Genomic DNA, 13,897 nt, shown 5'->3' with positions numbered 1-13,897 from the left:
GACTACCCTATATCTCCTCCCCAGTCCCTGCACTTCTTGGCCTCGGCCCCTCCTATCCCAGGCCTCCTCCCCATGTTCAAATGGCTCCAGGGGCTCCCCAGGGGCTGGGGATACGGGTCCGCAACGCTTTGTCCAACACCTCTTCCTACTTTCGGCTTTGTGTCCTCCATGAGACCTAGCTCTTCCTCAGTATCTCCTCTGCGCTGGGAGGCCAGAGGTGGGTCCTGCATGAAGCCTGAATTGGAGGGGAGGGGGTCGTACCAGCAGGATGCTGAGATTGTGGTTCAGGTCTTCGTGTCTGAGCAGAAACTCAGGGCCTCCCTGAATCTGATCAAGTGAGAGAGAGCTGCTCCTTTCTGTATGGGTTCCTAATGGGGGGTTGGAGCTGCAGGGCCGCCTGAAAGGGACAGATCCCTCTCACCTCCTATTCCTGCTGTTTCTGAAATCTCAGCCTGCATTCACATGTAGGGCCCCTTGCCGTGAGTGGTGTGTAATGCCTCATCTGGAGCCCACCTTGTGCCCACCAAGGTTCCCAGGGAAGACTCCTACTCCTCGGCCCCGGGACACCTGAGAAACCTGCTTTATGGGAGAGTCTGACTATTTCCAGGTTCCAGACCTCAAGACGCTGCTGGGCATCGCCCTCTAGGCAGTGGTGCTGCCCTATATCAACCTTGAGCCGCCGGGGAGCCTGCCATCACCCCATCACCCTCAGCCCTGGGGCCGGCTTCCCGAACAGATGTTCCTTGTCACAGCACTGCTGCACATCTGGAGCCTGGAGTTCCCACAGAGATGGGGGTGGGAGAGGGTAGAGAAGAACAGAGGGTCAAGTTCTCCAGGGTCAAGTTCTCCCTTGGGAGGCCCTTGTAATGGATGGGGAAACTGAGGCCCAGAAATGGAGCCACTTAGTCATGAGTGTGGCAGCAGTAGAGCCTACACATTTGCCACTCACCCCAGTGCAGCCAGCATCCACCTGCCCCTGGAAAGTTCTGACAAGACTCAAGGTGTGTCCTCCCCAGGTTGCCTGAAGGAGGGCCTTACCTCATCTTCTGTCCTTAGGGCTAATCTTCAGGACACCCTGGACAGCATCCAAGAGGTAAGGTGGTCCTCTTTGGCTTCTCTCAAATCTGGAATTCCCTTGATCATGGGGAAGGGGGAGGAGCAGCCCCCAGGAGTAAGCAAGGCCAGTGCTGGGAGCTGGGGTGTCTTGGACATCCAGGAGACTCCCACACTGCCTTCTCACCTCCCAGAATGGAGGTGAAATGCATCCTGCCCACTCTGCGGTCTCTCTAGCACCTCCCCCTGAGTCCCTGCTCTTCAAGACTCATCTGCTTCCAGGGCACTAAGCCCCTTCCTCCAGGCACTGGCTAGCGTGGGTCTCTATGGCTTCACTGGGCTATAGGAACCCTGATGGGTGGGTGGGTGCTCGGCACACCTCAGGGAACCAGAGCTTCGAGACCTAGAAAGTTCTGGCCCCAGGCCACGAAAGAATTCACAGCCTTCACCCATCAGTCCAGAATCAGTATTCTAACAATTCCAAGCCATATTTACTGAACGCATGTTCTGCTCCATTTAACCACATCACTCCCCTACTTACCTTTTTTGGCTTCCCAGCTTTAAAATAAAATCCAAGATCCACACCATGGCTGATGAGGCCCTGCTTGGTACTCCAGCCTCTCTCCAGCTTTCTCCTTTGCCCATTACACTCTGGCCAAGATGGCCTCTCTCTGTTCTGTGAATACACCTGTGTTTTTCTGCCTCTGGACAGGCCTCTCTCTGCTTGGAACTGGATTGTAAGCCCTAAAATGGCAGGGACCGTGTTTGGTTTTGTTTGTCTCTAAATCCCCAAGCGTTTAACCTGTTAAACAATAGACAATAATGCCAGCTGTAATAGGTCTTAATAAATAGTTCTTGAATAAATGTGCCTGATGCTTTTCTATTGACATATTTAATCTTTACAACAATCATGTAAGGTAAGAGATATCATTAGCTCTCTTTTTCAGAAAACAGAACCTCAGGGAGGTTTGGCCATTTGTTGAAGGTCACACAGCTAAGATTTGAACCCAGGGGGAGGCTTTTTTCACCTGTCATTGAGTATGAGGGCATTCGTGTCAGGTGGTACACCACAGGCCAGCTCCCAGATTCTAGATGCTTGTAGCTTCCTAGAGCAGGAAGGCATGGGGTCTGGGCTGGAAAGTTGCCAAGACTTGGGTCCTCAAAAGCCCTTGGGTCCTCAAAAGAGAGCATTCCAGGTGGAAGAAACAGCGGTGAGCAAAGGTGTGAAGGCAGGAAGATCCAGCTCCTGGGACAACCGGACTCACAGGGCTGGGCCAGCCCAGGACACACAGCCAGCTGGTCCCAGGGCTGCGTCAGCTGGGGGTCTCCAGAGGCAGGACCCCGGTGGGCAGGCAAATTGAGGCGGGGAGTCATTGTGCAGCCCCTCTCCCCAGTCTGTGGCTGGGAGCCCCCAGGGACACGGGCTGGGCTCTCCCAGGCAGGACGTTCCCACGCGGGGGCGGTCCTGGGTAAGGCTGTGGGGCGGGCCCGGAGGCGGGCGCCAGCGCTCCGGTCCCTCTGCAGCCTGTTCTGTTACTTGCTCCGCAGACCCGGGTCGCGCTCTGGCTTCCGCTGAGCCGCACGGTGAGTGAGTGGGTGGGGAGAGCCCCGGCTGCCCAAACCTGGGCCGGTGGGGGACGCGGCTGGGACTCCGGCTTTTACCACCCGGTCAGGGCCCGTGGGGACGCTGCTATAGAGGAGGATGGGGGTGGGGGGGTGCGGCTACTGGCAGCTCAGAGTTGAGGGGAACTTTCCTCCGTCCGCATATGGGGAGCCGTCTCTGTCCTCAAATGTAGATTACTCCTTCCCTCCCCATAGGTGGGGCTCTCAACCACTCATCACTGATGGGGAGCCCTTCCTTTCCAGATGTGCGGCCCCTTCCCACTTTCCATATATGGTACACCCCTCCCTCTCTCTAATGATTGGGTGCCTCTCTTTCCCTAGATGTGGGGCCTCTTTCAATTTCCAGAAGTGGGATACCCCCTTCTTCTTCCCAGATGTGTGCCTCTCTTCCTCCCTCTGACCCAGTTTGGTCCTTGTCCTCCTCTAAGTCCCCTCCTCGCCCCCATGGGATGCCAGACCCTGAGATTTCCCTGGGGATGGGAGGTTGGGCTCGCCTGTCCCCCTCTCCCACCAGGTCCAGCAGAGCAGGCTTTCCAGGCACGTAGGCAGCCAATTATGGGGGAAGGGGTGGGGGCCAAACCATCTGCAGGAGACCTTGGCAGATGGCCCTGTAACGAGGAGAGTTATCCCAGGACCTGCTCCCTCCCTACCTGGACTCCCACCCTGTTTCCTCTAGAGGGCAAACAGCTGAGAGAGGTTTCCCAACCTAGCTACCATGAGCTGGGGCTGGAACCAGAGCCCGGGCTCCCAGACCCAAACTGTTCAGGTCCTGCCTTAAGAGTCAGGCCTCCTCCCACTTCTCGGATGGTAAACTGAGGTCCCAGGAGGGGGCTCCAAATTTCTAGGATGCCCATCAACCCCCATAGGTATATCATACACAATTAGAAAGGGCAGGGGCAGGAGGTGACCTTGAAATCCTGGGGACCAGTCCCCCAGCCATAACACCTGTGAAAAAGCTGTTCTTCTGTCTGGATCCTGAGGGGAAGGGCAGAGGGCAGAGGGCAGGACTCATCCACACCGCCCCCCTCAGATGTCCTTTAGAGCTGCCTGGAGCTTGGTGCTGAGGAAAGGAGGACTTGGGATGCGAGGGATCCACAGCCCAGGAGGCACTGGTAAGACCTGGACACCCACCCCACCCTGACCCTTGCCTAACTGCAAGGCCAGGGGCAAGGGTCCTGTCTGCAGGCTGCCCCTGGTCCCTTTCATGCTGCCCTGGGCCTGCCCCAAACCATTTCCCATGATCCTACCCCTTGGTCCGGGGCCACATTCTTCCAGGAAATAGAGACAGCCGTCCCCTCCTCCGAAGCTTTCTCAGGGTCTGACCCCCATATCTCAGGCCCCTAAGGCCTTTGTGTCCTGAGGTTGAGGGTGCTGACAGAACTTTGGACCGCCTTTCCAGACGCTTGTGTCCATGCTAGTCAGAAGAAAGAGGCCTAAAGTAGGAGAGACTTCAGCCAGATAGAAGGGCCTTCCTGACCCTCTGGAGAATAAAAACAGATGACATTTATTGAGCCCTTACTATGTACCCTGAGCTGTGATAAACTTTTTGCAGAGATTAACACACTTAGACTTCACAGCAGCCACATGAAGTGGATGCTATGCTGTTACCTCCATTTCTCAGGTGAACAAACAGGCCCAGAGCCAGGACTCTTTGCCCAAAGCAGTTCCCATGCTATTTGGGCAAGGTGGTACCAATGCCCTCCTTGAGGGCATCTCTGGTGACAATAAACAGAAGAAGCTTTACTGAGACCCTTCTAGCACCCAGCCTTGTTCTGGACACTCACATGGAGCCCTTGAGGGCTTAGCCATCAGGGAAAGCGTCCAAGAATGGAAGCCAGAGGTAAAACCAACCTCTGTCTATCAGTGTAATTTATGGAGCATCTACTGTGTGCCACGCATTGTGCTAAGCCTTTTGAGTGCATTATCTTGAAGCTTCCACAACAGTGTGAGGTAGGTTCTTTTACTATCCCCACTTTCCAGATGAGGATGTTGAACACAGTGAGGTAAAGGGGCTTGTCAGAGCCGGGCTGGGGTGGAACTGGGGCTCCGCGGCTCCAAAGCTGTGCCCTTGACCGCTCATTAAAAGCACAGGGATAATGCTTTACAGTTTGCGGGGCAGTTTCCCATCTGCCATCTCAGGTTCATCACACTGAACCTTTCCCTACCCACTGCCCTTGCCTGATGTGCCCTCCTCACCCCAGATCTTCCCAGAGGACACAGGATTTGAAGCCAGAGGGGCTGAATTGCAGCCCTGGCCCGGCTCCCTTTTGCTCTGTGAATTTCGGCAAGTCCCTTAGCTACTCAGTTTCTTCCTCTATAAGATGAAGAGAACAATATCACTGTCTCAGAGTGATGCCGAGCCAATGAGTCAACTCGCCCGAAGGCCTTAGCATGGCTCCTGGCACACAGTAAGTGCTCAGTAAGTGCCACCCTCTTTGTTAATATTACGGTTAGTGCCAGGACGTCCCAGGGGCAGCCTGAACTCAGTTCTCCCTTGTGCCCGCAGCCCACAGCAAGGAGAAGATGCCCCCCTACACCAACTACCATGCCCAGCGCTCCTACCCCATGCCCGATGAGCCCTTCTGCACGGAGCTCAGCACAGAGCAGCAGGCCCTGAAGGAGAAGGAGAAGGGCAGCTGGACGCAGCTGAGCCACGCTGAGAAGGTGGCCCGTAGGTCTCAGGGTGGGGTTGGGGGCGACTTTGCAAAGAAGGGCCTGGCCTGTCACGGAGCAGTGGGCAGGGAGAGCCCCCAGCCAAGACAGCCAGAACCACCCAAAGACTCGAATGCACACCTGAGGGGTGAAATTCATTCCTTTGGTCGTTCATTTTTTTATTCGTTGAACTGTTTCTGTACAGCCTGGTGCTAGGCAATGCTGGGGACACAGAAGTGAATCCCCCTGAGGGTTCCTGCCCTCAGGGTGCTCCCAGTCCAGTGCGGGAACGAACACAAATCCAGATAGCTGTAATACAGGATATGCGGCTGGGTGAGGTGTGTTCAGGGGGCTGTGAGAACCCAAAGGAGAGAGAAAGGTGGAATCCTGGTGGGCCTTCCAGAGGAGGGTTGTTCCAGTTGGCTTTGGATGGTGAGGAGGAGGGACTGCCAGGTAGTAGGAACAGCATGGGGAAGGATATGGGAGCTGGAGAGCGTGGAGGGTCCTGGGCATCACTGAGTGGTGTGGGGAGATGGAGCAGAAAGAGGCAGATGAGGTGGGTGGGAGCGCAGGGGCCTGACCCTGGGAAGCAGGAGGGACGTGTGACCCCAAGTGCTGCCCACCAGAAGTGCCCCTGGGAGCCAGCTTTGCCATCAGCTCCTGGCCATGCTTTGCACATCATAGATGCTCAATAAGAATTTGCTGAATGGACAGCATCTGCTGCAGGGAGGGGGAGGCTGGAGGTCCCTGAGGCCAAGAGCTGGCCCAGGGCCCTCGGAATGGATGCACCTGAGGCCCCTCCTCCCCCACCCCTCACCTGCCTCCAGTGTACCGGCTCCAGTTCCATGAGACCTTCACAGAGATGAACCGTCGTTCCAACGAGTGGAAGACAGTGATGGGCTGTGTCTTCTTCTTCTTTGGATTCACAGGTCTGCTGATTTGGTGGCAGCGGGTCTATGGTGAGTGGCAGTGTCTCACCTGGCTGCAGCCCTCGGCCATGCCCTTGTGGCCACAGCCACCAGCCAAGCTTTGATAAGGGAACTATGCTGGCATTCATCTGAAGAGTTTTGAAAAGTCCCCCAAAGAGGTGTATGGGGAAGGGCAGAGCACGGCTGCCTGGGTTGGAATGTAGGGACCCTACCTCTCTGGGCCTCAATTCTCTCATCTGTAAAATGGGAATAATAGTGCCCACATCTCAGGGTTCTTGTGAGGATTTAATGAGAAAACTGTTGGCTAGTGCCTGGCACATAGTTATGAATGATGTTGTTACTGATTGCTGTTATTAACCATGAACATTTCAGTATATTGTTTTGGCTGCTGTAACAAAGAGTCTCCAATGTACAAGAGCTTAAACAAGATAGAAGTTTTTTTCCTCTCTCACAAAAAAGGCCAGGGGGAGTATGGGGATTCCACAATATCAGACTCCTTCTGTCTTGTTGCTCTGCCATCCTTAACATGCAGCTTCCTTCTTGACATACAAAATGGCTGCTCCAGCTCCAGCCATAAAGCCTACATTCCAGCCAAGAAGAGGGAAAGGGAGGACACACTCTCTTTAAGGTCCAGAAGTTGCACCACCACTTCTGCTCACATCCTATTGGCTAGAAGTGATCATATGACCATGCATAGCCACAAGGGAAGCTGGGAAATATAGTCTTTAGCTGAGTGGTCATGTACCCAACCGACCATTTATTACTACAGAAGAGTGATTCTCAAAGTGGGGTCTCTGGACCAAAAACTTCACTTGGGAACTTGTTAGAAATACAAATTCTCAGCCCCACTCTGGATCTACTGACTCAGACACTCTGAGGCTGGAGCCCAGCAATCTATGTTTTAATATCCCTCTGGGTGATTCTGATGTGCATTCGGGTTTGAGAAGCACTGCTCTGGAAGTAGAGGGGAGGATGTTGGGGATGAGGTGGCAGTCTCTGCCTCAATTGACTTCACCTCCAGGGGCGTCACTTTGCTTCTTCTTCTGTAAAAATGTGATGGGAATTCCTACCTTGCATGAGGATGAAATGAGAGAACCTTTGGGAAAAATTCTATTCTAGCCCAATGTTTGGTACTAATAGGTGCCCATAAAGATCTTTCCCTTCTTTCACACCCACTGGAATAGAAAGTACCAGGCACAAAGGTCAGGCAGGTTAAGTTGGCCTCAGGGGCAGATGGACCAGGAAGTAGGATGTGAGCGGGGCTGGGAGCTCTGGTCCCCAGGCCTTTCTTGATCCACACATCAAGGCACCTAAAATGCCTCCGTGAGTTCACCCTTTGGGTCCCCATAGTTTTAAAGTGAACACCCCTATCCTACCTCCCACTCCCAACCCCTTCAGGAAGCATAAGAAACTATCTCATCCTGGACCCTTCCCAATAAGTGGGAGCAAACTCAGTAATTATAGTTATAGTAGCTATCATGTATTAGGGGTTTTCATATCGTCCCTCATTCTGCCAATTGCATTATAAATACTAACACATTCAATCCCCACAACCCTAGTGGACAGGACCTGTTTTTGACAGGTAAGGAAACTGGGGCTCAGAGATGAAGTGACTTGTTCAAGGTCACACAGCAAGGGAGTTCTGGAGCTGGGATTTGGACCCAGAAAGACTTCAAACCAGTGCTCCTCTTACCCTTGGGTCACAGAGTAGGTGAGGAAACTGAGGCTCAGAAAGGGGAAGGACCTTGGCCCAGTTCCCACAGCAAGTCTAAGGCAGAGCGGGGATCATAACTCAGAGGTCCCCGGAGTGCAGCTTTAGTGGGGAGTCTGGTGGGGGGTGGCGAGGGGTCCTCGTGCAGGGCACCCTGGCCCTGTGCCTGGAGACCCTGGCTCAGCGGGAGGGGGTGGGCCTGGCAGGGTCCTGCGTGCCCCTGTTCCTACCCGGTTCCTTCCCTGCAGTGTTCCCTAAGAAACCCATCACCCTGACGGATGAGTGGAAGGCCCAGCAGCTCCAGCGCATCCTGGACATGAAGGGCAACCCTGTTCAAGGCCTGGCCTCCCGGTGGGACTATGAGAGGAAGGAGTGGAAGAAGTGACGTGGCGTCCCAGCTGCTCACGCTGCAGCTCTGCCCTGGCCCGGAGCCTACGGAGGCCCCTCCCCGCCACTTAACCCCAATAAAGCTGGCCTGCTCTCATCTGCCTTTAGTCTCCTCCACAGTCTCTACCTGCCATAAAGCCTACGTTATACCTAAAATTGGGCAGGACAGTAGGTGAGAGGCAGTAAGCCACTTTCCAGGGCCCCACTTATCAGGGAGGGCTTCCTGGAGGAGTAGAGGTTGGGGTTGAGCCTTAAATGATAGGTGGGATTAGGAAAGGCAGGAAGGATAGGGAAGGCATTCCAGGTGGAGGGAATGGCTTGAGCAAAGGTAAGGACACTCCTATATTTGGTCAGCTAACAAATACTTATTGAGTATCTGCTGTGTGCCAGGTACTAATCTAGGCCCTGGGGATGCAGCAGTGAACAAGACACACAAAGTGTCTGGCCCCATGGAGGAGGTGTTTCTTTATGTGTGTGTGTGGGGGGGGGGGGAGACAGAAAAAGGAATAAGTAAATATAATATACAGTATGTTACACAGTAATCAGTGCTATGAAGGAACAAAACAGAGCAAGATAAAGGGACAGAGCTAAAAGCGGTTTGGGGGTGGTAGGTGAAGCCTCTTAGAAGAGGTGGCATATGAGAAGACAAAACAGCAAGTGCAAAGATCCTGAGATAGGATTTTAGTTTGTCAGTTTGTGGAACATCAAGGAGGCCACAGTGACTGGAGTAGAATGACTTGGAGAATAGTAGGAAGGTGTGTGTTGTGGGAGAGGGTTGGTCTTGGGGCAGAAAGCAGATTATGTAGGAATACACACACACACACCCCAGAACCAAAGAGAGAAGCCTCCTTTCCTCTTGGTATGTCTCCTCCAGCACCCTCTACTGGAGAAGTTTAACATCTCACTGTAAAGGGGGCGATGCTCAGGGTCCAGCTCATTCATTACCTTAGAGCAGGCACTGAGCAGGGAATTTGGGGTGGAGGGGCAATACATTGATAACTGGCACAGCATCTTTGAGAAAGTCTTGGCCAGGCCAATGGGGAGCCTTAGAGCAAAAAAAGCCCATTAGATGAGTCCTGTGTTGGGCAAAATTGACCCATCCCTAGAGTCCCCCTGTGCTCAATCCTTTGTAGTCCTTGGTTTCCTAGGGGGCTGTGGCCTTGGCATGAACACTGCAGCAGCTCTGAAAGCGCAGCAGCTGGAGGTGGTCATACACCTATCCTCTTCATAGCAGGTCCTCTTGAAGAGACATCTGAGCGGCACACCTCCAAGGACACCCTGGATGCCAATGGAGGGATTCAGCAGAGCAATTGGGACAATAGTCATTCAATCAACAAATATTTATTGTGCATCCACTATGTACCAGACTCTGGGGACAGAGTGAATGAGACCTCATTCCAGTGTCGTGATTTCCAGTCCTCATGAATCTGAAAGTCTGTAATGGTCACCCTAATAAATTATAGAACAGATGAGTGCTAAGAAGGGGAGATACATGGTACTTGGACTGACCTAATCTAGAGAAGTCAGGGTGGGCTTCCCTGAAGAAGTGTCTTCATATTTGAGATATTGTTGCCGAAATTCATCCTCTGTACACTGGTGCCAGATTAAACCTCAGAGACAGAATTTTGAGTGAAGTAGAAAGAAACAGCTCTATTGCTTTGCCAGGCAAAGGGGGCCCCAGTGGGCTAATTCCCTCAAGAATGTGTGTTCCGCCCTGGAGGGGGTAGTGAGGAGTCTTATAGTATTCAAGGATCAGGGTGTGATCAGCTTGTGGACATTATTCTGACAGGTTGGTGGGGAGGTAATCAGGAGTCAGCATCATCAGCCTCCTGGTTCCAAGTGGACTGGGGTCTACATGCTTGCGGGCAGCCTACAGTTAACTTCTCCCACCTGGTGGGGGTTTCAGTATCTGCAAAACAGCTCAAAGGACATGGCTCAGAATGTTATCTATAGTCCTCGAGGAAGAACTAAAGGTCCTTGACTTTGTTTAATGGCTAAAGTATTATTATTTTGTCTTGCTTGACTGTTTTCCTTTCTTTCTGCATTTTCTCACTTCTCTGATTAACTTTATTCTTTAAAACTTTGACTAAAGTTTTTCTACAGACAAAAAGCAGGTGGAGGACATGGGTGGGGATCTATTCAGGGAAGGCCTCATAGGGTCCTGCTTGGTTACAATATGAAGGATGACTGGGTGTAAACTAGATGAAAGGGGTGGTGGAACAGCATTTTAGGCAAAGAAAAGCATGTGCAAAGGCCCTGTGGTAGTGAGGACCATGGCATGAAAGAGGAAATAAAGGAAGCCAGTGGGTTGTCAGAGGAGAAGGAAGAGATGAACAAGGGGAGACGGGGCAGTGGGAGACTCATACAGGGCCTTGGAGTCTCTGCTGCCTCTACTGAAGACACAAGTCTGGGGGAAAGCAGGGAAAGATGGAACTGAGGGAGTATGTGGCGGTCAGAGGATGGGGAGCCTTGAACATCCATTTAATTTTTTTTTTCTATTTTTAAAATAAATTTATTTATTTATTTATTTATTTTTGGCTGTGTTGGGTCTTTGTTGCTGTGCGTGGGCTTTCTCTAGTTGCGGCGAGCGGGGGCCACTCTTGACTGCAGTGCACGGGCCTCTCATTGCGGTGGCTTCTCCTGTTGCAGAACACAGGCTCTAGGCGCGCAGGCTTCAGCAGCTGTGGCGCGTGGGCTCAGCAGTTGCAGCTCGCGGGCTCTAGGGTGCAGGCTCAGTAGTTGTGGCGCACAGGCTTAGTTGCCCTGCGGCATGTGAGATCTTCCCAGACCAGGGCTCAAACCCGTGCCCCCTGCATTGGCAGGCAGATTCTTAACCACTGCACCACCAGGGAAGTCCCCATTTAATTTTTATTTGAGGAAGACAGCTGCCTTAGTGCTAGGTTCTGCCTGGCCTGAGGGATCCATTTCACTGCCTTAGCATGAAAGATGCTGGGGATGCAGACACGGAGCAGAAAGGAGCCCTGGCCTTCGGGTCTCCTGGCCTGTGGGCAGGACTGGCATGAACATGGCCAGTCGGAGGCTAAGGGGGATAAGAGCTATAGAAATGTTTGATAGTATGTTTTGACCCCATTATTTTGACCCAGGCCCTGATGCTTTGCTAGAAGCAGGAGCAGTTTTGACATAACTGAAGATGTTGAACTATGCAGGCGATGAACTTTGCTTAGATTAATAAATTGCTAAGAAATTATGTTGTGGGTAATAAAGAAAATTGTCAAAATTGGCCTGGGGAAAATTAGATGTTGTACTAGTCATTTTTTCGCCTACAATAATGCTGTGTAACAAACAACCCCAAAACTTGGTGGCTTATAACTTTGAGCATTTATTTCTATCTTTCATGGGCTTCTGAGTTGGCTGAGGCTCTGCTGGGATCCGCCAGGTTTAGTTCCAGGCTCTGGGTTGGTATTTTGGTTTCCTAGGGCAGCCGAAACAAAATACCACAGACTTGGTGGCTTAAACAACAGAAATGTATTTTCTCACAGTTCTGGAGGTTAGAAGTCCAAGATTGAAGTGTTGGTAGGATTGGTTTCTTCTGATGCCTCTCTCCTTGGCTTGCAGATGGCCTCCTTCTCACTGTGTCCTCATGTGGTCATTCCTCTGTGTTTGTATCCCTGGTGTCTCCATGTGTGTCCAGATTTCCTCTTCTTATAAGGACACCAGGCAGATCAGGTTAGGGCCTTCCCTGATGACCTCATTTAAGTTTATCACCTTTTTAAAGGCCCTATCTCCAAATACTGTCACATTCTGAGGTATTAGGGGTTAGGACTCAACATAGGAATTTGCAGGAGACACAATTCAGCCCATAACAGTTGGGTTCAGGGTTATTCATGTGTCTCCTTTTTCTGCGACCAGCAGGCACATGTTTTTGTCATGACAGAAGTCAGAGACTCCTGAGGGTACAGAGAGACAGTGGGGACCCATGATGCCCTGAAAGCTCAGGCTCAGAACCACACACACAGAACCAGCACCGCGTTCCACCAGTCAAAGCAAGTCCTGTGGTGCTCTGGTTACAACTGCTACATTACAACCCCCCTTAAAGCTTAAAGGCATGAAACAGCCATTTCCTTATGCTCACTGATTCTGTAGTTCAGGAATTTAGGCAGGGCACACTGGGAACTGCTTGCCTCTGCTCTAGACTGTCTGGGCCGCCAGCTGGAAACACTCAAGGCTGTGGTCAGAATCTTCTGGAGGTGTTTTCACTTACACATCTGGTGGTTAACGTTGGCTGTCAGCTGGGACCTCAGTTGGAGCCGTCAACCAGAACACCTCTTTGTGGCATTCCCCAGGTTTTCTCTCTGTGTGGGCTAGTTTGGGCTCCCTCAAAGCATGGTGGGTGGGTTCCAAGAGAGCAAGGGGGAGGTGTATTGTAGTTTTATGATCTAGCCGCAGAAGGCGCATCACTTCTGAACCCTGTTGCTCAAGGCTCTCACAGAGACCCACTCAGGTTCAAGAGGGAGAGGACAGACACCTCCCCTACTTGATGGGAAGACATCAAGGTCAATGTAAGATGTGAGATGAATGAAACAACAAGGTCCTACTGTACAGCACAGGGAATTATATTCAATATCCTGTGATAAACCAGAATGGAAAAGAATATGAAAAAGAACATATACATATATATATATATAAATAAAACTGAGTCACTTTGCTGTACAGCAGAAATTAACACCACATTGTAAATCAATTACACTTCAATAAAATTTTTTTTTTAATGTTGAGGGATGAATGTGAGATGGGAAATACATTGTGGTCATCTTTGGAAAATATAGACTGCCAACCACAGTCAAGTTCAACATCGATGAGTAGAGAAACGTCCTCCAGTAGAGGGTATGTGGAGAGCGTGAGGAGGGAAGGCAGAACTGTGAGCAAATAATACAAACTACCACAGATGTCTAGAAATAACCAACACAAAATCAAGTTGACAGAAACGAAAACTGACATGTTAAATTAGATATTGACTCAAATTCAAACAGGGAATAAAATTTTGACATTTAGATAATCAAATGTGACCTGAAAAAATTGGACCAATTAAAAATAATGGACATAGTAGACAACGCACAATGGCAGGAAACTGGTGAAATCAGATATAGACTAAAAATGACTGAGAGAAGAATTAAATCTTCATGGTGGCATTTACCCCATGAAACTAAGTGATTTTCATGAAAAAATAATTTTGTAAAATTAAATTTAAAGTGGGAAACATTAGAAAGAATTTAACTTTGGTCATAAAATAACTGATGGAGGGATTAAATTTGTTTCATTCAGCTTGCCCAAGAAAACTCTTTCTTGATGTATTGGATTAGTGTAATTCTGATAAAAATAATTGAATTCAAAACTCATAGTCAAAATAGTCTTAGGGTAAACACATATACAAGGTCAAAACATTTGGGTCAAATTATCCTGTAATATTGAAATTTTCTGTAAAAAATGAGAAAGAAACTCAAGAGACAAATGAGGAACTAAAAAAGTATTTATCTGTATGACAGATAAAGGGCTGATTTCCTTTAGAAAAAGGTTTTTTTAA

The 13,897-nt window shown here is 50.7% G+C and overlaps 1 protein-coding gene across 3 annotated transcripts; it reads left to right on the top strand.

Annotated features, from left to right (window-relative positions):
- The first annotated feature begins 2,548 nt into the window (after positions 1-2,548).
- COX4I2 (cytochrome c oxidase subunit 4I2) lies at positions 2,549-13,080 on the top strand. 3 transcript variants are annotated; one of them, XM_082358945.1, is made up of 5 exons: positions 2,549-2,637; positions 3,707-3,788; positions 5,183-5,347; positions 6,156-6,287; positions 8,217-8,452. In XM_082358945.1, exons 2-5 carry the CDS (start codon positions 3,707-3,709, stop codon positions 8,351-8,353), a joined length of 516 nt encoding a protein of 171 aa, XP_082215071.1. In that variant the 5' UTR covers positions 2,549-2,637; the 3' UTR covers positions 8,354-8,452. The 3 variants fall into 3 exon arrangements, with proteins under 3 accessions (XP_082215071.1, XP_082215073.1, XP_082215072.1); XM_082358947.1 differs by lacking the exon at positions 2,549-2,637 and adding an exon at positions 4,998-5,084 and having other exon boundaries at positions 8,217-13,080; XM_082358946.1 differs by lacking the exon at positions 2,549-2,637 and adding an exon at positions 4,998-5,095 and having other exon boundaries at positions 8,217-13,080.
- The last annotated feature ends 817 nt before the right edge of the window (positions 13,081-13,897 follow it).

Source organism: Balaenoptera borealis, assembly GCF_965194805.1.
Source record: "Balaenoptera borealis genome assembly, chromosome: 16".
NCBI lineage: Eukaryota > Metazoa > Chordata > Mammalia > Artiodactyla > Balaenopteridae > Balaenoptera > Balaenoptera borealis.
The sequence above is the reverse complement of the archived record's forward strand: the minus strand, read 5'-3'. Positions and strand labels throughout refer to the sequence as shown.

Bases quoted from the DNA above. Each gene is read 5' to 3' on its own strand.
- COX4I2 (XM_082358945.1), top strand. From the start codon at position 3,707: ATGTCCTTTAGAGCTGCCTGGAGCTTGGTGCTGAGGAAAGGAGGACTT. The intron at 3,789-5,182 runs GTAAGACCTGGA...TTGTGCCCGCAG, and splicing joins CCACAGCCCAGGAGGCACTG to CCCACAGCAAGGAGAAGATG. The intron at 5,348-6,155 runs GTAGGTCTCAGG...ACCTGCCTCCAG, and splicing joins CCACGCTGAGAAGGTGGCCC to TGTACCGGCTCCAGTTCCAT.